This window comes from Salvelinus sp. IW2-2015, linkage group LG23 (assembly GCF_002910315.2).
Source record: "Salvelinus sp. IW2-2015 linkage group LG23, ASM291031v2, whole genome shotgun sequence".
NCBI lineage: Eukaryota > Metazoa > Chordata > Actinopteri > Salmoniformes > Salmonidae > Salvelinus > Salvelinus sp. IW2-2015.
Genome location: NC_036863.1, coordinates 12,278,474 through 12,302,504, shown reverse-complemented (window position 1 = coordinate 12,302,504; position 24,031 = coordinate 12,278,474). Strand labels below are relative to the sequence as shown.

The following is a 24,031-nucleotide window of genomic DNA, read 5'->3' as shown; positions in this document are numbered from 1 at the left end:
TCTGACCATTGACATTCTCCCAATCTTCTTCTGGATCATCCAAATGCTCTCTAGCAAACTTCAGACGGGCCTGGACATGTACTGGCTTAAGCAGAGGGACACGTCTGGCACTGCAGGATTTGAGTCCCTGGCGGCGTAGTGTGTTACTGATGGTAGGCTTTGTTACTTTGGTCCCAGCTCTCTGCAGGTCATTCACTAGGTCCCCCGTGTGGTTCTGGGATTTTGCTCACCGTTCTTGTGATATTTTGACCCCACTGGGTGAGAACTTGCGTGGAGCCCAGATCGAGGGAGATTATCAGTGGTCTTGTATGTCTTCCATTTCCTAATAATTGCTCCCACAGTTGATTTCTTCAAACCAAGGCTCTTACCTTTGCAGATTCAGTCTTCCCAGCCTGGTGCAGGTCTACAATTTTGTTTCTGGTGTCCTTTGACAGCTCTTTGGTCTTGGCCATAGTGGAGTTTGGAGTGTGACTGTTTGAGGTTGTGGACAGGCGTCTTTTATACTGATAACAAGTTCAAACAGGTGCCATTAATACAGGTAACGAGTGGAGGACAGAGGAGCCTCTTAAAGAAGAAGTTACAGGTCTGTGAGAGCCAGAAATCTTGCTTGTTTGTAGGTGACCAAATACTTATTTTCCATAATTTGCAAATAAATTCATTCAAAATCCTACAATGTGATTTTCTGGATTTTTTTTCTTCTCATTTTGTCTGTCATAGTTGAAGTGTACCTTTGATGAAAATTACAGGCCTCTCATCTTTTTAAGTGGGAGAACTTGCACAATTGGTGGCTGACTAAATACTTTTTTGCCCCACTGTAAGTGATCTACATTCAACGTCTTAAATGCTTTAAATTAATCATCACCTTAGAAAGCGCTGTCCATTTCGTTATTTGGCTTTGAAACAACATCAATTGTGTTGTTTGGAAAAACATCCACGAGGACCATGTTTTCCAGTTTCAACCTGTTGTTGAACTTCTTTCTTCAAATTGATCATCACAGTGAGGTCAAAAAACGTAGCCTAACAGTGAATTTAAAAGCATGATATTGTTGATAAGTGTTTAATATGATTTTTGATTACATTTGCATTGATGTCAGTGTTTAGAGGGACAATTGAGCCCTGAGTACCACACACACACACACACACACACATCCCCTCTCTCAACTCTCATCGCCATCCTTGCTCTCGCTCTCTCGCTCGCTTCCTTCCGATTTCCCCTCTTTTTCTCCAGGTTTAACTTTGGGAACCTGGGTTTCTGGTTCCCCTGGTCTGTGGTGTTGCTGGTCATCGCTGCCGCCTTCTTCAGCTACGTCACTCTGCTGCTGGTGAGGGGTGTGTGTTTGTTTGTGGGGCTCCAAAAGGGGGGTTGGAGGGCAAGCATAAATCAGTCACAGATCAATCTGGGGATCCCCCCCAGGGATATACTGTACTGTACCAGGAATATACTGTACTATACTGAACCCGAGCTATACTGTACTGTACCACGGATATACTGTATTGAACCAGAGCTATACATCAAATTGTATTTGTCACATGCTGAATATAACAGGTGTAGTAGACCTTACAGTGAAATACTTACTTACAAGCCCCTAACCAACAATGCAGTTTTAAGAAAATACCTAAAAGTAAGAGATAAGAATAACAAATAATTTAAGAGCAGCAGTAAATAACAATAGCAGGGCTACCGGTACCGGTACAGAGTCAATGTGCGGGGGCACTGGTGTCGAGGTAATTAAGGTAATATGTACATGTAGGTAGAGTTATTAAAGTGACTATGCATAGATAATAACAGAGAGTAGCAGCAGCATAGAAGAGGGGTGTGGGGCAATGCAAATAGTCTGGGTAGCCATTTGATTAGATGTTCAGGAGTCTTATGGCTTGGGGGTAGAAGCTGTTTAGAAGCCTCTTGGACATTTACATTTAAGTCATTTAGCAGACGCTCTTATCCAGAGCGACTTACAAATTGGTGCATTCACCTTATGATATCCAGTGGAACAACCACTTTACAATAGTGCATCTAACTCTTTTAAGGGGGAGGGGGGGGTAGGAGGATTACTTTATCCTATCCTAGGTATTCCTTAAAGAGGTGGGGTTTCAGGTGTCTCCGGAAGGTGGTGATTGACTCCGCTGACCTGGCGTCGTGAGGGAGTTTGTCCACCATTGGGTGCCAGAGCAGCGAACAGTTTTGACTGGGCTGAGCGGGAACTGTACTTCCTCAGAGGTAGGGAGGCGAGCAGGCCAGAGGTGGATGAACGCAGTGCCCTTGTTTGGGTGTAGGGCCTGATCAGAGCCTGAAGGTACGGAGGTGCCGTTCCCCTCACAGCTCCGTAGCAAGCACCATGGTCTGTAGCGGATGCGAGCTTCAACTGGAGCCAGTGGAGAGAGCGGAGGAGCGGTGACGTGAGAGAACTTGGGAAGGTTGAACACCAGACGGGCTGCGGCGTTCTGGATGAGTTGTAGGGTTTAATGGCACAGGCAGGGAGCCCAGGCAACAGCGAGTTGCAGTAATCCAGACGGGAGATGACAAGTGCCTGGATTAGGACTGCCGCTTCCTGTGTGAGGCAGGGTCGTACTCTGCGAATGTTGTAGAGCATGAACCTACAGGAACGGGTCACCGCCTTGATGTGAGTTGAGAACGACAGGGTGTGTCAGGATCACGCCAAGGTTCTTAGCGCTCTGGAGGAGGACACAATGGAGTTGCAACCGTGATGGCGAGATCATGGAACGGGCAGTCCTTCCCCGAGGAAGAGAGCTGCTGTCTTGCCGAGGTTCAGCCTGATGGTGATCCTCGATCCACACTGATATGTCTGCCAGACATGCAGAGATGGCGATTCGCCACCTGGTATTCAGAGGGGGAAAGAGAAGATTAATTGTGTGTCGTCTGCATAGCAATGATAGGAGAGGCCATGTGAGGATATGACAGAGCCAAGTGACTTGGTGTATAGCGGAGAATAGGAGAGCCTAGAACAGAGCCCTGGGGACACCAGTGGTGAGAGCACGTGTGCGGAGACAGATTCTCGCCACCCACCTGGTAGGAGCGACCTGTCAGGTAGGACGCAATCCAAGCGTGGGCCGCGCCGGAGATGCCAGCTCGGAGAGGGTGGAGAGGAGGATCTGATGTTCACAGTATCAAAGCAGCCGATAGGTCTAGAAGGATGAGAGCAGAGGAGAGAGAGTTAGCTTTAGCAGTGCGGAGCGCCTCCGTGACACAGAGAAGAGCAGTCTCAGTTGAATGACTAGTCTTGAACCTGACTGATTTGGATCAAGAAGGTCATTCTGAGAGAGATAGCAGGAGAGCTGGCCAAGGACGGCACGTCAAGAGTTTTGGAGAAAAAGAAAGAAGGGATACTGGTCTGTAGTTGTTGACATCGGAGGGATCGAGTGTAGGTTTTTTCAGAAGGGTGCAACTCTCGCTCTCTTGAAGACGGAAGGGACGTAGCCAGCGGTCAAGGATGAGTGATGAGCGAGGTGAGGTAAGGGAGAAGGTCTCCGAAATGTCTGGAGAAGAGAGGAGGGGATAGGTCAAGCGGGCAGGTTGGGGCGGCCGGCCAGTCACAAGACGCGAGATTTCATCTGGAGAGAGAGGAGAAAGAGGTCAAAGCACAGGGTAGGGCAGTGTGAGCAGAACCAGCGGTGTCGTTTGACTTAGCAAACGAGGATCGGATGCGTCGACCTTCTTTTCAAAATGGTTGACGAAATCATCCGCAGAGAGGGAGGAGGGAGGAGGGGGAGGAGGATTCAGGAGGGAGGAGAAGGTGGCAAAAGCTTCCTAGGGTTAGAGGCAGATGCTTGGAATTTAGAGTGGTAGAAAGTGGCTTTAGCAGCAGAGACAGAAGAGGAGAATGTAGAGAGGAGGGAGTGAAAGGATGCCAGGTCCGCAGGGAGGCGAGTTTTCCTCCATTTCCGCTCGGCTGCCGGAGCCCTGTTCTGTTGAGCTCGCAGTGAGTCGTCGAGCCACGGAGCAGGAGGGGAGGACCGAGCCGGCCTGGAGGATAGGGGACATAGAGAGTCAAAGGATGCAGAAAGGAGGAGAGGAGGGTTGAGGAGGCAGAATCAGGAAGATAGGTTGGAGAAGGTTTGAGCAGAGGGAAGAGATGATAGGATGGAAGAGGAGAGAGTAGCGGGGAGAGAGAGCGAAGGTTGGGCGGCGCGATCATCCGAGTAGGGCAGTGTGAAGTAGTTTAGTAGAGCGAGAGGGAAAAGGTACAAGGTAGTGGTCGAGGACTTGGAGGGAGTTGCAGTGAGATTAGTGGAAGAACAGCATCTAGTAAAGATGAGGTCAAGCGTATTGCCTGCCTTGTGAGTAGGGGGGAAGGTGAGAGGGTGGGGTCAAAAGAGGAGAGGAGTGGAAAGAAGGAGGCAGAGAGGAATGATCAAAAGTAGACGTGGGGAGGTTAAAGTCACCAGAACTGTGAGAGGTGAGCCATCCTCAGGAAAGGAACTTATCAGGGCGTCAAGCTCATTGATGAACTCTCCAAGGGAACCTGGAGGGCGATAAATGATAAGGATGTTAGCTTGAAAAGGCTGGTAACTGTGACAGCATGGAATTCAAAGAAGCGATAGACAGATGGGTCAGGGGAGAAAGAGAGAATGTCCACTTGGGAGAGATGAGGATCCCAGTGCCACCGCCCCGCTGACCAGAAGCTCTCGGGGTGTGCGAAACACGTGGGCAGACGAGGCGAGAGCAGTAGGAGTAGCAGTGTTGTCAGTGGTAATCCATGTTTCCGTCAGTGCCAAGAAGTCGAGGGACTGGAGGGACGCATAGGCTGAGATGAACTCTGCCTTGTTTGGCCGCAGATCGGCAGTTCCAGAGCTGCCGGAGACCTGGAACTCCACGTGGGTCTGGCGCGCTGGAACCACAGGTTAGAATGGCAGCGGCCACGCGTGTGAAGCGTTTGTATGTCTGTGCAGAGAGGAGAGAAGAGGGATAGACAGACACATAGTGACAGGCTACAGAAGAGGCTACGCTAATGCAAAGGAGATAGAATGACAAGTGGACTACACGTCTCGAATGTTCAGGAAGTTCAGCTTACATTGCAAAAATAAAATAAAATCTTATTGACTAAAATGATTTAGTACTGCTGGCGGTGAAGTAGGCTGGCTAGCAGTGGCTGCGTTGTTGACTTTGTTTGAACGTGTAGCTGGCTAGGTAACCTCTAACTGGCTAGGTAACCTCGACAATTTCTCAAAACTACACAATTATCTTGGATACAAGGACAGCAAAGACAACTATGTAGCTAGCTAACACTACGCTAATCAAGTCGTTCCGTGTAATGTAAGTTGTAATGTGAGTTTCTACAGTGCTGCTATTCGTAGAAGTTGGCTAGCTAGCAGTGTTAGCTACAGTGTTGACTAGGTAGGAGACGGCAGCGCAGCGCGCGGACGAAAATAGCTTGCAGTTAACCGAATAATTACTCTAACCAACTCTAAGCTACACAATTATCTTAGATACAAAGATAGCAAAGACAACTATGTAGCCAGCTAACACTACACTAATCAAGTCGTTCCGTTGTAATGTAATGTTCTCCAGTGCTGCATGCTGCTATGCTGCTATTCGGTGGCTAGCGGCTAGCTAGCAGTGTTGACTACGTTACGTTACGAAAATAGCTGGCTAGTTAACCGAATAATTACTCTAACCAACTCTAAGCTACACAATTATCTTAGATACAAAGATAGCAAAGACAACTATGTAGCCAGCTAACACTACACTAATCAAGTCGTTCCGTTGTAATGAATCGTTTCTCCAGTGCTGCTATGCTGCTATTCGGTGGCTAGCTGGCTAGCTAGCAGTGTTGACTACGTTACGTTCGGACGAAAATAGCTGGCTAGCGAACCTCAGCGAACCTCAATAACTACACAATTATCTTTGATACAAAGACGGCTATGTAGCTAGCTAAGATCAAACAAATCAAACCGTTGTACTGTAATGAAAATGAAAATGGTAAAACTACCTGTGGAGCGAAGCGGAATTGCGACTGCACGCTCCAAACCGGAAGTAACTTGAACTTTTTTGGACCTAGACTTGGCACTCCGGTACTGCCTGCCATGATAGCAGAGAGAACAGTCTATGACTAGGGTGGCTGGAGTCTTTGACAATTTTTAGGGCCTTCCTCTGACACCGCCTGGTATAGAGGTCCGGATGGCAGGAAGCTTGGCCCCGGTGATGTACTGGGCCGTACGCACTACCCTCTGTAGTGCCTTGCGGTCGGAGGCCGAGCAATTGCTGTACCAGGCAGTGATGCAACCTGTCAGGATGCTCTCGATGTTGCAGCTGTAGAACTTTTTGAGGATCTCAGGACCATTGCCAAATCCTTTTAGTTTCCTGAGGGGGAATAGGTTTTGTTGTGCCCTCTTCATGACTGTGTTGGTGTGCTTGGGCCATGTTAGTTTGTTGGTGTGGACGGAAAGGAACTTGAAGCTCTCAACCTGCTCCACTACAGTCCCGTCTATGAGAATGGGGGCGTGCTCGGTCCTCCTTTTCCTGTAGTCCACTTGACTTAGCTCTCTGATGATCTGTGTGTGTGTGTGTTTTAATTTGTAGCTGTTGGCTGTGTGTCTGCTGTCAGAGGGACAGAAGCTGTACCTACACTGGGGCCACAAGGTAACGTCCACACGCCTTCCCCTGCCCAATTTCAACTTCCTCTGCCTACTTCTCTATATCGTGTTTCCTATCCTCCCTGTCTCTCCTAGACATCCTCTTTGCTCTTATAAGCTTTAGAATCATCCCATCCATTTTTCCATGTCCAGATGAAATTGCTGACTACCTGGTAGAAGAAAAGACTGATGAAATGCTGAATGCTGCAGATTTATGGATAAATATGAAGGGAAAATTAATTGTGCTCGGCTCAGTGCAGAATGAAGTGCTCATTAGTGTGAAAAGGGTAAGGTGCCAATGGTTGTCTATTGTCCTAACTGTACTGCTCCTCCGGATGTGTTGCCAGATTGGGGTCCTGGTGAGTCTAGCCTTCTCCATTCTGGCCATAGCAGTGCTGTCTGACCTATGTAGCAAAGAGTGGACCACTCTTCTCCTCTCTTTCCAGGTGGGGCCTCCCTTCTTTCTTCTATTATAGTCATCTCTCTCTCTTTATTTTCTCTTTACTTCACCTCCTGCAATATGTTTGTTCTTAATAGGTGACGGCACCATATTTACACGTGGGAGGAGTCTTGCTGATGACACTCCTGTCCTGGCCAATAGCCTTGCATTTCTACGACATCAATAGGAAAGGTGAGACTTGTGATTGAGTAGGTGGGGCTTGTTTGAGCAGCTGTATACATAATATGCTAATTACAGAGTAGAATAAGGCAAATACTGACTTCGATTGTTGACTTCCGGCGCCGACAGAAATGGCCGCCTCGCTTCGCGTTCCTAGAAAACTATGCAGTACAATGTTACCCCAGAAAATCTTAGGTTTTATTACATACAGTCGGGAGGAACTATTGGATATAAGAGCAACGTCAACTCACCAACATTACGACCATGAATACGACTTTCCCGAAGCAGATCCTCTGTTTGGCCTACCACCCAGGACAATGGATCGGACCCAGCCGGCGACACAAAACAACGGCGCCGTAGAAGGGGCAGACGGAGCAGTCTTCTGGTCAGGCTCTGTAGACGGGCACATCGCGCACCGCTCCCGAGCATACTACTCGCCAATGTCCAGTCTCTTGACAACAATGTAGACGAAATCCGAGCAAGGGTAGCATTCCAGAGAGACATCAGAGACTGTAACGTTCTTTGCTTCACGGAAACATGGCTCACTCGAGACACGCTATCTGAGTCGGTACAGCCACCTGGTTTCTTCACGCATCGCGCAGACAGAAACAAGCATCTCTCTGGTAAGAAGGGCGGGGGTGTATGCCTTATGATTAACGAGACGTGGTGTGATCATAACAACATACAGGATCTCAAGTCCTTTTGTTCACCTGACTTAGAATTCCTCACAATCAAATGCCGACGGCATTATCTACCAAGAGAATTCTCTTCGATCATAATCACAGTCGTGTATATTTCCCCCCAAGCAGACACATCGACGACCCTGAAAGAACTTCATTCGACTCTATGTAAACTGGAAACCACATATCCTGAGGATGCATTTATTGTAGCTGAGGATTTTAACAAGGCTAATCTGAAAACAAGGCTCCCCAAATTCTATCAGCATATCGATTGTGCTACCAGGGCTGGCAAAACCCTAGACCATTGTTATTCTAACTTCCGCAACGCATGTAAGGCCCTCCCCCGCCCTCCCTTTGGAAAATCTGACCACGACTCCATTTTGTTGCTCCCAGCCTATAGACAGAAACTACAACAGGAAGCTCAGGTCTGTTCAACGCTGGTCCGACCAATCGGATTCCACGCTTCAAGATTGCTTCGATCACGTGGACTGGGATATATTCCGCATTGCGGCGAACAACAACATTGAGGAATACGCTGATTCGGTGAGCGAGTTTATTAGCATCGGTGATGTTGTACCCACAGCGACTATTAAAACATTCCCCAACCAGAAACCGTGGATTGATGGCAGCATTCGCGCAAAACTGAAAGCGCGAACCACTGCTTTTAATCAGGGCAAGGTGACCGGAAACATGACCGAATACAAACAGTGTAGCTATTCCCTCCGCAAGGCAATCAAACAAGCTAAGCGTCAGTATAGAGACAAAGTGGAGTCGCAATTCAACGGCTCAGACACGAGAGGTATGTGGCAGGGTCTACAGTCAATCACGGACTACAAAAGAAAAACCACGCGGACCACGATGTCTTGCTCCCAGACAGACTAAACAACTTTTTTGCTCGCTTTGAGGACAATACAGGGTCACTGACACGGCCCGCAACCAAAACCTGCGGGCTCTCCTTCACTGCAGCCGACGTGAGTAAAACATTTAAACGTGTTAACCCTCGCAAGGCTGCAGGCCCAGACAGCATCCCCGGCCGCGTCCTCAGAGCATGCGCAGACCAGCTGGCTGGTGTGTTTACAGACATATTCAATAAATCCTTATCCCAGTCTGCTGTTCCCACATGCTTCAAGAGGGCCACCATTGTTCCTGTTCCCAAGAAAGCTAAGGTAACTGAGCTAAATGACTACCGCCCTGTAGCACTCACTTCCGTCATCATGAAGTGCTTTGAGAGACTAGTCAAGGACCATATCACCTCCACCCTACCTGACACCCTAGACCCACTTCAATTTGCTTACCGCCCCAATAGGTCCACAGACGACGCAATCGCCATCACACTGCACACTGCCCTAACCCATCTGGACAAGAGGAATACCTATGTAAGAATGCTGTTCATCGATTACAGCTCAGCATTTAACACCATAGTACCCTCCAAACTTGTCCTTAAGCTCGAGACCCTGGGTCTCGACCCCGCCCTGTGCAACTGGGTCCTGGACTTCCTGACCGGCCGACCCCAGGTGGTGAGAGTAGGTAACAACATCTCCACCCCTCTGATCCTCAACACTGGGCCCCCACAAGGGTGCGTTCTCAGCCCTCTCCTGTACTCCCTGTTCACCCACAACTGCGTGGCCATGCACGCCTCAAACTCAATCATCAAGTTTGCAGACGACACTACAGTGGTAGGCTTGATTACCAACAACGACGAGACGGCCTACAGGGAGGAGGTGAGGGCTCTCGGAGTGTGGTGTCAGGAAAATAACACCACACTCAATGTCAACAAAATGAAGGAGATGATCGTGGACTTCAGGAAACAGCAGAGGGAGCAGCCCCCTATCTACATTGACGGGACAGTAGTGGAGAGGGTGGAAAGTTTTAAGTTCCTCGGCGTACACATCACGGACAAATTGAAATGGTCCACCCACACAGACAGCGTGGTGAAGAAGGCGCAGCAGCGCCTCTTCAACCTCAGGAGGCTGAAGAAATTTGGCTTGTCACCAAAAGCACTCACAACCTTTACAGATGCACAATCGAGGGCATCCTGTCGGGCTGTATCACCGCCTGGTAGGGCAACTGCTCCGCCCATAACCGTAAAGCTCTCCAGAGGGTAGTGAGGTCTGCACAACACATCACCGGGTGCAAACTACCTGCCCTCCAGGACACCTACACCACCCAATGTCACAGGAAGGCCAAAAAGCTCATCAAGGACAACAACCACCCGAGCCACTGCCTGTTCACCCCGCTATCATCCAGAAGCCGAGGTCAGTACAGGTGCATCAAAGTGGGGACCGAGAGACTGAAAAACAGCTTCTATCTCAAGGCCATCAGACTGTTAAACAGCCATCACTAACATTGAGTGGCTGCTGCCAACATACTGACTCAACTCTAGCCACTTTAATAATGGGAAAATTGATGTAATCAATTTATCACTAGCCACTTTATATAATGCTTACTTACCCTACATTACTCATCTCATATGTATATACTGTATTCTATACCATCTACTGCATCTTGCCATCTTGATGTATTGTATCACTGCCACTTTAAACAATGCCACTTTATATAATGTTTTCATACCCTACATTACTCATCTCATATGTATATACTGTACCATTTACTGCATCTTGCCTATGCCGTTCGGCCATCATTCATTCATATATTTTTATGTACATATTCGTATTCATTCCTTTACACTTGTGGGTATTAGGAAGTTGTTGTGAAATTGTTAGGTTATATTACTTGTTAGATATTACTGCATGGTCGGAACTAGAAGCACAAGCATTTCACTACACTCACATAAACATCTGCTCACCATGTGTGTGACAAATAAATTTTATTTGATTCAAAACTAGGGCAAGGAAGGAAACTTTAGAGGTTTTCTATTTCAACAGTGAACATCTCTGATGTGTGAAACTTTAGGGAGGTTTTCTATCTCAACAGTGATGTCTGCATATAATAAAGAATACATCTGTAGATATTCATGTTTTGTTCTGTTTAAATATAATTATTTGTTTTACTTATCATTTTTATTCTTTCTTTAGTCTTGAGGAAATTCCCATCAGATTCCATATATCAACCACAAATGAATAACTGTATCCCTTTGTAAACAGTGTGTCTGTGTGTTCTAGTTGGGCAGTTGCTCATCATGGGGCTGTACCTGGCGGTGCTGTGTGCCCTCTACCTGGTGCCCCTGGGCATGTACTCACCCTGCCTTAAAGAGGAGGGCACTCTGGGCCTCGCACCAGCTCTCATCGGGCACAGAGGGGCACCCATGGTGGGTAGGCCTCATCAGCAACGCCATTAATGCCAACCCATTCTTATCCATAGCTAAAAACCTATTCTCATCAACACTAACCCATTCTCATCAACACTAACCCATTCTCATCAACACTAACTCATTCTCATCGACACTAACCCATTCTCATCAACACTAACCCATTCTCATCAACTCTTTTCAATACTAACTGCCTGCAGGTAGCCTAGTGGTTAGAGCGTTGGGCCAGTAACTGAAAGGTTGCTAGTTTGAAAACCCAAGCGACAAGGTGAAAAATGTGACGATTTTCACTTGAGCAAGGCCATACTACTAAGGCTACCCTGTAAACAACACGTGATGTAGTAGTACAAGAAGTGTGGTAGTTTGATCATTTATTACCGTTGTCAGTATAAGTCAAAACTTTTGGGCTGTGTTATTAGCTATCGTGAGATGCGCTAGTTTGCTGAACTGATGTTTGTGCCTGGTATTTATCATCTGTGTCAGTAGTACCTCTGTTTAGGGTAACCATGTGTTCAAATCATTTGCATGTGTGTTATACCCCAGCTTGCGCCAGAGAACACTCTCATGTCCTTTGAGAAGGCGGTGGAGGCTGGAGGGCAAGGTCTAGAGACTGACGTCACCATCAGGTCAGTGGTGGTTGTCCACCCTCCTCACACCTTAATGCTCCGTTTCCATCTAGTTCGGGGATAATCAACTACATTCAGCCTCAGGCCGGTTAGTTTTTTTCTTGAGTGGATGGTTGTGTCACTAGCCTACACACAATACCCCATAATGTCAAAGTGGGATTATGTTAGACATGTTTACCTATTAATTAAAAACGAAAAGCATAAATGTCTTGAGTCAATAAGTATTCAACCCTTTCGTAATGGCAAGCTTAAATAAGTTCAGGAGTAAAAATGTGCTTAACGAGTCACATTGTAAGTTGAATGGACTCACTCTGTATGCAACAATGAATCACCATGAGGCCAATTGTGACTTTAAAACAGTTAGTTTAATGGCTGTAATAGGAGAGAACTGAAGATGGATGTACAACATTGTAGTTATTCCACAATACTAACCTAAATGACAGAGTGAAAAGGTGGAGCCTGTACAGAATACAAATATTCAAAAATATGCATCCTGTTTGCAATAAGGCACTAAAGTAATACTGTAAAAAAAAATGTAAAGAAATTATCTTTATGTCCTGAATACAAAGCGTTATGTTTGGGGCAAATCCAACAGAACACATCCCTGAGCACCACTCTTCATATTTTCAAGCATGGTGGTGGCTGCAACATGTTATGGGTATGCTTGTCATCGGCAAGGGCTAGGGAGTCTTTTTGGATGAAAAGAAAAGGAATAGGGCTAAGCACAGGTAACGTCCTAGAGGAAATCTTGGTACATTCTGCTTTTCCAACAGACACTGGGAGACAAATTCACCTTTCAGCAGGACAAAAATCTAAAACACAAGGCCAAATATACACTGAAGTTGCTTACCATGATGACAGTTTTGACTTAAATTGTCTTGAAAATCTATGGCAAGACCTAAAAATGTCTGTCTAGCAATGATCAAGGGGGTTGAATACTTATGTAATCAATATATATTATTGTTTTATTTTTCATACATTTTTTATAAATGTTAGAATGTTTCTTCTACTTTGACATTAGAGTATTTTCTGTAGATCATTGACAAAAAAATGACAATTTTAAATACATTTGAATCCCACCTTGTAACACAACAAAATGTGGAAAAAGTCGAGGGGTGTGAATACTTTCTGAAGGCGCTGTAATTACAAATAATTTGTAGACTACAAATTGACCACAAGAAGCTCAAACAGATATAATATTTTAATAAAACAACCATTTCAAACCTTGCTTACATTTGTATACAGTCACATATCTCTCTATTATGCATGGGAATACTTTGGATCAGATTTCAGAAATTAAAATCACTTGGAGCTGATTTGCTGGTGGTTTTACAGTATTTTACATCCAAAAAATAACTGTACAAAACAAAGAACACTTTCCTGATATTGAGTTGCCTTTTGCCCACAGAACAGCCTCAATTCGTCAGGGTCTACAAGGTGTCGAAAGCTTTCCACAGGGATGCTGGCCCATGTTGACTCCAATACTTCCCACGCTTGTGTTAAGTTGGCTGGATGTCCTTTGGGTTGTGGACCATTGTTGATAAAAATGGGAAACTGTTGAGCGTGAAAAACCCAGCAGCGCTGCAGTTCTTGACACATACCGGTTCGCTTGGCACCTAGTACCATACCCCATTCAAAGGCACTTAAATCTTCACTCACTGAATGGCACACATACAGTACACAATCCATGTCTTAATTGTCTCAAGGCTTAAAAATCCTTATTTAACCGGTCTCCTCACCTTCATTTACACTGACTGAAGTGGATTGAACAAGTGACATCAATAAGGAGTCATAGCTTTCACCTGGATTCACCTGGTCAGTCTGTCATGGAAAGAGCAGGTGTTCTTAATGTTTTGTTCACTCATGTGTTCAAAAGTTTGGGGTCACTTAGAAATTTCCTTGTTTTTGAAAGAAAAGCAAAACATTTTTGTCCATTTAAAATAACATCAAATTGATCAGAAATACAGTGTAGACGTTGTAAATGACTATTGTAGCTGGAAAAGGCAGATTTTTAATGGCATATCTACATAGGCGTACAGAGGCCCATTATCAGCAACCATCACTCCTGTGTTCCAATGGCACGTTGTGTTAGCGAATCCAAGTTGATCATTTTAAAAGGCTAATTGATCATTAGAAAACCCTTTTGCAATTACAGTTGAAGTCGAAAGTTTACCAACACCTTAGCCAAATACATTTAAACTCGGTTTTTCACAATTACTGACATTTAATCCTTGTAAAAATTCCCTGTCTTAGGTCAGTTAGGGTCACCATTTTATTTTAAGAATGTGAAATGTCAGAATAATAGGAGATAATTATTTATTTCAGCTATTATTTCTTTCATCACATTCCCAGTGTGTCAGAAGTTTACATACACTCAATTAGTATTTGGTAGCGTTGGCTTTAAATTGTTTAACTTGGGTCAAACGTTTTGGGTAGCCTTCCACAAGCTCCCCACAATAAGTTGGGTGAAATGTGTCCCATTCCTCCTGACAGAGCTGGTGTAACTGAGTCAGGTTTGTAGGCCTCCTTGCTCGCACACGCTTTTTCAGTTCTGCCCACAAATTTTCTATGGGATTGAGGTCAGGGCTTTGTGATGGCCACTCCAATACCTTGACTTTGTTGTCCTTAAGCCATTTTGCCACAACTTTGGAAGTATGCTTGGGGTCATTGTCCATTTGGAAGACCCATTTGCGAACAAGCTTTAACTTCCTGACTGATGCCTTGAGATGTTGCTTCAATATATCCACATAATTTTCCTGCCTCATGATGCCATCTATTTTGTGAAGTGCACCAGTCCCTCTTGCAGCAAAGCACCCCCAAAACATGATGCGGCCCACCCCGTGCTTCACGGTTTGGATGGTGTTCTTCGGCTTGCAAGCCTCCCCCTTTTTCCTCCAAACATAACGATGGTCATTATGGCCAAACAGTTATATTTTTGTTTCATCAGACCAGAGGACATTTCTCCAAAAGTACGATCTTTGTCCCCATGTGTAGTTGCAAACGTAGTCTGGCTTTTTTTATGGCAGGTTTGGAGCAGTGGTTTCTTCCTTGTATACTGGCCTTTTAGGTTATGTCGATATAGGACTTATTTTACTGTGGATATAGATAATTTTGTACCTGTTTCCTCCAGCATCTTCACAAGGTCCTTTGTTGTTGTTCTGGGATTGATTTGCGCACCAAAGTACGTTCATCTCTAGGAGACAGAATGCTTCTCCTTCCTGTGGTATGATGGCTGTGTGGTCCCATGGTGTTTATACTTGCGTACTATTGTTTGTACAGATGAACGTGGTAACTTCAACTTCATTTGGAAATTGCTCCCAAGGATAAACCAGACTTGTGGAGTTCTACAATTTTTTTTCTGAGGTCTTGGCTGATTTCTTTAGATTTTCCCATGATGTCAAGCAAAGAGGCACTGAGTTTAAAGGTAGGCCTTGAAATACATCCACAGGTACACCTCCAATTGACTCAAATTATGTCAATTAGCCTATCAGAAGCTTCTAAAGCCATGACATAATTTTCTGGATTTTTCCAAGCTGTTTAAAGGGACAGTCAACTTAGTGTATGTTAACTTCTGACCCACTGGAATTGTGATACAGTGAAATAATCTGTATGTAAACAATTGTTGGAAAAATTACTTGTGTCATGCACAACGTACATGTCCTAACCGACTTGCAAAAACTATAGTTTGTTATCAAGACATTTGTGAAGTGGTTGAAAAACGAGTTTTAATGACTCCAACCTAAGTGTATGTAAACTTCCGACTTCAACTGTATGTTAGCACAGCTGAAAACTGTTGTTCTGATTAAAGAAGCAATAAAGCTGGCCTTGTTGAGACTAGTTGAATATCTGGAGCATCAGCATTTGTGGGTTTGATTACAAGCTCAAAATGGCCAGAAACAAAGTACTTTCTTCTGAAAACCGTCAGTCTCTTCTTGTTCTGAGAAATGAAGGCTATTCCATGCGAGAAATTGCCAAGAAACTGAAGATCTCATACAGCGTTGTGTACTACTCCCTTCACAGAACAGCGCAAACTGGCTCTAACAGAATAGATAGAGGAGTGGGAGGCCCCAGTGCATAACTGAGCAAGAGGACAAGTACATTAGTGTGTCTAGTTTGAGAAACAGACGCCGCACAAGTCCTCAACTGGCAGTTTCATTAAATAGTACCCACAAAACACCAGTCTCAACGACAACAGTGAAGAGGCGACTCCGGGATGCTGGCCTTCTGGGCAGAGTTGCAAAGAATACTACATATCTCAGACTGGTCAATAAAAATAAAATATTAAGATGAGCAAAAGAACACACACTGGACAGAGGAACTCTGCCTAGGAGGGCAGCATCCCGGAGTCGCCTCTTCACTGTTGACGTTGAGACTGACATCCGACCCTTTACTCAGTACTTTGTTGAAGCACCTTTGGCAGTGATTACAGCATCGAGTTTTCTTGGGTGTGACGCTACAAGCTTGCCACACCTGTATTTGTGGCGTTTCTCCCATTCTTCTCTACAGATCCTCTGAAGCTCTGTTGGATGGGGAGCTTTGCTGCACAGCTATTTTCAGGTCTCTCCAGAGCTGTTCGATCGGGTTCAAGTCCAGGTTCTGGCTGGGCCACTCAAGGACATTCAGAGACTTTTAAAATTTTTAATTGAACCTTTATTTAACTAGGAAAGTCAGTTAAGAACAAATTCTTATTTACAATGACGGCCTACCCTGGCCAAACCCGTACAACGCTGGTCCAATTGTGCGCCGCCCTATGGGAATCCAAATCATGGCCGGATGTGATACAGCCTAGATTCGAACCAGGGACTGTAGTGACACCTCTTGCACTGAGATGCAGTGCAGTACTCTAGGAAGAGTCTTGGTGGTTCCAAACTACTTCCATTTAAGAATGGAGGCCACTGTGTTCTTGGGGACCTTCAATACTGCAGAAATGTTGTACCCTTCCCCAATCTGTGCCTTGACACAATCCTGTCTCAGAGCGCTACGAGCAATTCCTTCGACCTCATGGCTTGGTTTTTGCTCTGACATGCACTGTCAACTATGGGACCTTATATAGACAGGTGTGTGCCTTTCCAAATCATGTCCAATTTAATTTACCACAGGTGGATTCCAATCAAGTTGTAGAAACATCTCAAGGATGATCAATGGAAACAGGATGCATCTGATCTCAATTTTGAGTGTAATAGCAAAGGGTCTGATACGCATATAAATAAGGTATTTCTTTATTTTTTATAAATTTGCAAACAGTTCTAAACCTGCTGTTTTTGCTTTGTCATTATGGGGTATTGTGTCTAGATTGCTGAGGGATTTTTTATTTATTTAATCCATTTCAGAATAAGGCTGTAATGTAACAAATTGTGGAAAAAGTCAAGGGGTCTGAATACTTTCTGAAGTCACAGTATATAAACTCGACAAAAAAAGAAACGTTTTCTCACTGTCAACTGGTCTTATTTTTAATCAATCTTAACATGTGTAAATATTTGTATGAACAAGATACAACAACTGAGACATTAAATGAACAAGTTCCACAGACATGTGACTAACAGTAATGGAAGAATGTGTCCCTGAACAAAGGGGGGGGTCAAAATCAAAAGTAACAGTCAGTATCTGGTGTGGCCATCAGCTGCATTAAGTACTGCAGTGCATCTCCTCCTCATGAACTGCACCAGATTTGCCAGTTCTTGCTGTGAGATGTTACCCCACTCTTCCACCAAGGCACCTGCAAGTTCCTGGACATTTCTGGGGGGAATGGCCCTAGCCCTCACCCTCCGATCCAACAGGTCCCAGACATGCTCAATGGGATTGAGATCCGGGCTCTTCTCTGGCCATGGTAGAACACTGACATTCCTGTCTTGCAGGAAATCAAGCACAGAACGAGCAGAATGGCTGGTGGCATTGTGATGCTGGAAGGTCATGTCAGGATGAGCCTGCAGGAAGGGTACCACATGAGGGAGGAGGATGTCTTCCCTGTAACGCACAGCGTTGAGAGTGCCTGCAATGACAACAAGCTCAGTCCAATGATGCTGTGACACACCGCCCCAGACCATGACAGACCCTCCACCTCTAAATCGATCCTGCTCCAGAGTACAGGCTTCGGTGTAACGCTCATTCCTTCGACGATAAACGCAAATCCGACCATCACCCCTGGTGAGACAAAACCGCGACTCGTCAGTGAAGAGCACTTTTTGCAAGTCCTGTCTGGTCCAGCGACGGTGGATTTGTACCCATAGGCGATGTATGGTGAGGACCTACCTTACAACAGGCCTACAAGCCCTCAGTCCAGCCTCTCTCAGCCTATTTCGGACAGTCTGAGCACTGATGGAGGGATTGTGCGTTCCTGGTGTAACTCGGGCAGTTGTTGTTGCCCTCCTGTACCTGTTCCGCAGGTGTGATGTTTCGGATGTACCGATCCTGTGCAGGTGTTGTTACACGTGGTCTGCCACTGCGAGGACGATCAGCTGTCTGTCCTGTCTCCCTGTAGCGCTGTCTTAGGCGTCTCACAGTACGGACATTGCAATTTATTGCCCTGGCCACATCTGCAGTCCTCATGCCTCCTTGCAGCATGCCCAAGGCACATTCACGCAGATGAGCAGGGACCCTGGGCATCTTTCTTTTGGTGTTTTTCAGAGTCAGTAGAAAGGCCTCTTTAGTGTCCCAAGTTTTTATAACTGACCTTAATTGCCTACCGTCTGTAAGCTGTTAGTGTCTTAATGACCCTTCCATTAATTGTTCATGGTTCATTGAACAAGCATCTGAAACCGTGTTTAAACCCTTTACAATGAAGATCTGTGAAGTGATTTGGATTTTTGCAAATTATCTTTGAAAGACCGGGCCCTAAAAAAGGGACGTTTTTTTTTTGCTGAGTTTATATTGCTCAGAAAACTTGGGGGGGACAAATAAAATCACGGCCCATGGGCCGCCAGTTGGGGAACCCTGATCTAGTGTACCTAAGCGTGTCCCAACATTAGTCTACCTCACCAGTCGTGGGTATTATGAAACAAGCTTGCTATGGAAGGTAAACCCAACATAGCTAGTGAGCTCGTATCATAAGTAAGCCATTGTCATCGGGTTCTTTCCCACGCTAGTCCTGGGCATTTGTATTTGTATTGGACTTTACATACCTGAATGAATAAATAAATAAATGATGAAGTACCTGGCTCTCTTTGACTGTGAGTCATCTTAATGCACTTCCGTCAACTCCTTAACCTTCAATTCCTTAACCGCCAACTCCTTAACTGTCAACTCTGTAACTGCCAAAGCTTTCTCTCGTTGCCACAGCTATGACGGGGTGCCCTTCCTGATGCACGACCACACCCTGAGGAGGACCACCAACGTGCAGGAGGTGTTCCCCAACCGGACGGACGCCCCTGCGGCCATGTTCACCTGGGGGGAGCTGGAGACCCTCAACGCCGGGGCCTGGTTCCTCCATGTGAGTCACCAACTGCCACCGCACCTCAGGAAGACTCAGGGGGCGCTACAGAGACACGGAAATTAAGCCTAGTCTTGAACTGCTTTTTTAATAAAGATCATGATCATTTAGCTTCATGGACATGGTATGATGGGAAACCAGGACATGTTTGTGTCCAATGACAGTAGCTAGGACAACATAATAAGACGGATAGGGAAGTTATTGACATTTTGACAATACATCAACGTACTATCGATAGGGGGTGGGAGGTTATCAATTGCACAACCCCCTGCTTTATGGAATACAATGTGATATTACATTGTCAATATGATTTACCATTATGCCATAGCATTCCGTATACTGACTGTCTCTCTGCCCCTGGTGATTCTGCAGCGTGACCCGTTCGGCACGGCTTGGTCTCTGGGTACCGAGGACCGGGCGCAGGCGCAGAACCAGTCTGTTTGCACCTTCAAGGACTTTCTGGAGCTGGCTTCACAGAGAGGCAAACAGGTTATCTTTGACCTCTACCGGCCCCCTAAGGGACACCCCTACAGGGACACCTGGATCACACGCACCCTGGAGGTCATCCAGAATGAGTCTTCCATCCACTCACACCAAGTGAGGGAGATGTTATAACATTTAAATTATTTAGCAGACACTCTTATCCAGAGCGATTTAGAGGAGCAATTAGGGTTAAATGCCTTGCTCAAGGGCACATCGGCAGGTTTTTCAACTAGTCAGCTTGGGGATTTGAACCAGCGACCTTTTGGTTACTGGCCCAACACTCTTAAGCTCTTAACTGCTAGGCTACCTGCCATCCTGATGTGTGTCCTCACTGACGTTGTGTCCATCTTCATCTTATAAATAGGAGTAGAGTGAAGCTGCCCCTAGAAACTGATCTTGGGTCAGTTTGACATTTTCTCTACTAATGGTTAGGTTTGTGGGAGGGGAAGCTGGGATTATCTATCCTATATGTCATAGGTTCCTTTTTTTAAACTTGGGAATTAAGCTGTTTTAAGGGATATTTTGATTACATTGGTAACACTGTAAATACAAAATGTTGTAATATTGAGGTTAGTGTTTAGAGTAAATGACGTGTATTGTGTGTGTGTGTGTGTGTGTGTGTGTCAGGTGTTGTGGCTGCCCTCAAACCTGCGGAGCCTGGTCCAGCAGCTGGACCCTGACCTCCAGCATACATCGGCGTCCCGGGCTCCAGTTGAGGAGCTCAAGCAGAATCACATTGTCCAACTCAACCTGCACTATAGCTCCATGTCCACAGAGATGATAATGTGTGTGTGTGTGGTAGTGTGTGTGTCTTTGCATTAAATGTGTATGTGTGCATGTATTAATTGGCTGTGTGTGTGTGTGTGTTGTATTCCTCCCTCAGTGAATATGCAGCGGCCAACATCAGCACCAACCTGTATGTGATCAGCCAGTCGTGGCTCTACTCTCTGGCCTGGTGCACTGGGGCTCAGTCTGTCACCACCAATGCTCTACAGTTCCTCAACAACCTCAGTAGACCCCTCTTCCTTATGGTGAGAATAACCTCACCAGACCCCTCTTCCTTATGGTGAGAATAACCTCACCAGACCCCTCTTCCTTATGGTGAGATAACCTTCACCAGACCCCTCTTCCTTATGGTGAGAATTACCTCACCAGACCCCTCTTCCTTATTGGTGAGAATAACCTCAAGACCCCTCTTCCTTATGGTGAGAATAACCTCACCAGACCCCTCTTCCTTATGGTGAGAATAACCTCACCAGACCCCTCTTCCTTATGGTGAGAACAACAACCTAGGACCAATACTACTACATCCCAATAATCTTTCCTTCCTCTGGAAATATTGCACTTGTTCTCTACTCTCCACAAATGTAAAAGCATTGGCTTGATGTAAGCATGAGCTACAGGGAGTTTCCACCATACTGGTATTTATTTTCCCAGTAATTTTCTTTAAATCTATGAAGGGAAGTGAACAAGTGCACGCTTTGGGAGAAATAAACGATTTATTGTGACGCCGGGCCCAAATGCAGCCTTACTGAAATTGATTGGATTAGTGAAAAGAATACTCCTAGACACAATGGTTGTCTGTCTTTCTCTTTCAGACTCCAGGTGAGTACAATCTGATGTGGGTCCTCACCGACGTGGTGTCCATCACCATCATCTTCATCATCTTCATCTTCCACTGGTGAGTCAGCCCACTAGAATACAGAGTGCGAGGGTCGTCGTAAGGTGTATTTTGATATGTCTACGTACAAAACGTAGATTGATTGTGTCAAATTGAAGCTTCGGATGAACGTCAGTCTGTTTTGTATTGAATGGTGATGTCACTTCCTGTGGCGATGACTAACTGTTGATGACAGGTGGCGAGAACAAAGCCTGGCTTTCTGTTCGGGCAGCAAACCCACACTAGAACATGGCACCTACATCAAGTTCAGGACAGGTGAGTTAGAAGTTGTCTGTAGGAGTCACCCTGTTTCTTTCCCATGGCCAGCTTTGATAACATAATACACACACGCACATACCCTATATAGGCTTAAAACAGAGATTAAAACAGAGACTAAGCAAGAGGATAAGTACATTAGTGTCTAGTTTGAGAAACAGACGCCTCACAAGTTCTCAATTGGCAGATTCATTAAATAGTACCCACAAAACACCAGTCTCAACGTCAACAGTGAAGAGGCAACTCCGGGATGCTGGCCTTCTAGGCAGAGTTGCAAAGAAAAAGCCATATCTCAGACTGGCCAATAAAAATAAAAGATTAACAAAAGAACAGACACTGGACAGAGGAATTCTGCCAAGAAGGCCAGCATCCCAGAGTTGCCTCTTCACTGTTGACGTTTAGACTGATGTTTTGCGGGTACAATTTAATGAAGCTGCCAGTTGAGGACTTGTGAGGCGTCTGTATCCCAAACTAGACACTCTAATGTACTTGTCCACTTGCTCAGTTGTGCACCGAGGCCTCCCAGTCCTCTTTCTATTCTGGTTAGAGCCAGTTTGCGCTGTTCTGGGAAGGGAGTAGTACACAGCATTGTACGAGATCTTCAGTTTCTTGGCAATTTCTCACATTGAATAGCCTTCATTTCTCAGAACAAGAATAGACTGACGGGTTTCAGAAGAAAGTACTTTGTTTCTGGACATTTTGAGCCTGTAATCGAACCCACAAATGCTGATGCTCCAGATACTCAACTAGTCTAAAGAAGGAGGCCAGTTTTATTGCTTCTTTAATGAGCACAACAGTTTTCAGCTGTGTTAACATTGCAAAATAGTTTTCTAATGATCAATTAGCCTTTTAAAATGATAAACTTGGATTAGCTAACACAACGTGCCATTGAAACACAGGAGTGATGGTTGCTGATAATGGGCCTCTGTACGCCTATGTAGATATTACATTAAAAAATCTGCCGTTTCAAGCTACAATAGTCATTTACAACATTAACAATGTCTACGCTGTATTTCTGATCAATTTGATGTTATTTTAATGGACAAAAAATTGGCTTTTCTTTCAAAAACAAGGTCATTTTTAAGTGACCCCAAACTTTTGAACGGTAGTGTATATCATATATCAATGACCTTTGTCAACCACTAAACCCTGACCTCACCCCCTGACAGATGTGTGGTCCGTCTCCAGTGTCAACATCCTGGGAGAGCCCGCTCGAAGCCCGCTGGCCACTGAGCCTAACTTGGCAACCGTCTCAGAGCACTGATAACCAATTCATCAACCTCTTCTGTGAGGCTCAGTTGAAGCAAACCACTCCTCACTCTCCCTTTCAACTTGGCAACTTCCCGGACCCCAAACTGGCAATTCACCAGAATCGACCCAACCTGGAAACCCAGGACCCTACTGGAAACCGAGAGCACAACCTGGCAACCCCCTGTAGATTTGTGGGAGAGAATGAGACAAAGTGAGTGAGGCCTAGCGGAGCTGTAGGTGGTGCTGATGTGTCACTTGCAGAAGGGATTTCATTGGATAGATATTAATCCTTAAGACAGGGCTGCCCAACTCTCTTCCTGGAGGTTGGGTTTTCAGTTCAAACCTAATTTAACACACCTGATTCTACTAATTAGCTGCTCAATGAGACCTTAACTAGCTGAATCAGATATGCTAAAGTAGGGTTGGACTGAAAACATACAGGACAGTAGATCTCCAGGAAGAGGGTTGGGCAGCCCTGCCTTAAGTCAAATGTGACTGAAGAACAGCCCAGACAACCTCAAGGACCAACCAACTCATCGTTCATACTATAGACACTATCTGGTGATGGGAAGAGATTACTACACTATTGAACGTCCGCTGTAGATATTCTCAACTTGTATTACCCTCCATTGTCCATAGGTTCCTTTCCATTTCAGCAGCCACTGCAGTGTTGAGTTACGTGAACCACAAATGCTTGACCATTTTGTTAGTGTGTGAGTAATGGTCGATAAGATGTGTGAATATGACCAGACCAGGGTTCAATTAGTATGTGTTTGTTTTCTTTTGAAATACTTTAGCTGTGCTTGATTGCCCTTTCCTGGCATAAGGGAACCAATGAAGTAGTCCCAAAAAGTGCACTCTGCCCATCTGGGATCTGGCACTCCTCTCAAGCTTAGTTTCTACCTGCCGCTTACAGGCATCCTGTGTCCTGATCTGGCACTCCTCTCAAGCGTCGTTTATACCTGCCGCTTACAGGCATCCTGTGTCCTGATCTTGTCCACATTCAAATTGTGACCACATTTTCAGTCTACACATGCTATTAAAATGTATCTTATGTGTCCTCATTGTGACCAGATTTCCTGGTCATTCCCTGTAAAGTCAATTATTTGACAGATATTCTTTCAGAAATGTTATTCACATATTGATGCCAT

The 24,031-nt window shown here is 45.4% G+C and overlaps 1 protein-coding gene across 1 annotated transcript in view; it reads left to right on the top strand.

Moving 5' to 3' along the window:
* The window catches only part of LOC111950488 (glycerophosphodiester phosphodiesterase domain-containing protein 5-like), a 33,639-nt gene extending 10,577 nt beyond the window's left edge, over positions 1-23,062 (top strand). Inside the window, exons 4-16 of the mRNA XM_070434373.1 lie at positions 1,229-1,322; positions 6,539-6,598; positions 6,939-7,037; positions 7,129-7,222; positions 11,013-11,158; positions 11,702-11,784; positions 19,060-19,210; positions 19,583-19,807; positions 20,321-20,478; positions 20,577-20,724; positions 21,292-21,374; positions 21,550-21,629; positions 22,799-23,062. Of these exons, the coding sequence (XP_070290474.1) occupies positions 1,229-1,322; positions 6,539-6,598; positions 6,939-7,037; positions 7,129-7,222; positions 11,013-11,158; positions 11,702-11,784; positions 19,060-19,210; positions 19,583-19,807; positions 20,321-20,478; positions 20,577-20,724; positions 21,292-21,374; positions 21,550-21,629; positions 22,799-22,893 (1,516 nt within the window). The 3' untranslated portion in view covers positions 22,894-23,062. The remainder of the gene's footprint in view (positions 1-1,228; positions 1,323-6,538; positions 6,599-6,938; positions 7,038-7,128; positions 7,223-11,012; positions 11,159-11,701; positions 11,785-19,059; positions 19,211-19,582; positions 19,808-20,320; positions 20,479-20,576; positions 20,725-21,291; positions 21,375-21,549; positions 21,630-22,798) is intronic.
* Positions 23,063-24,031: the final 969 nt, after the last annotated feature.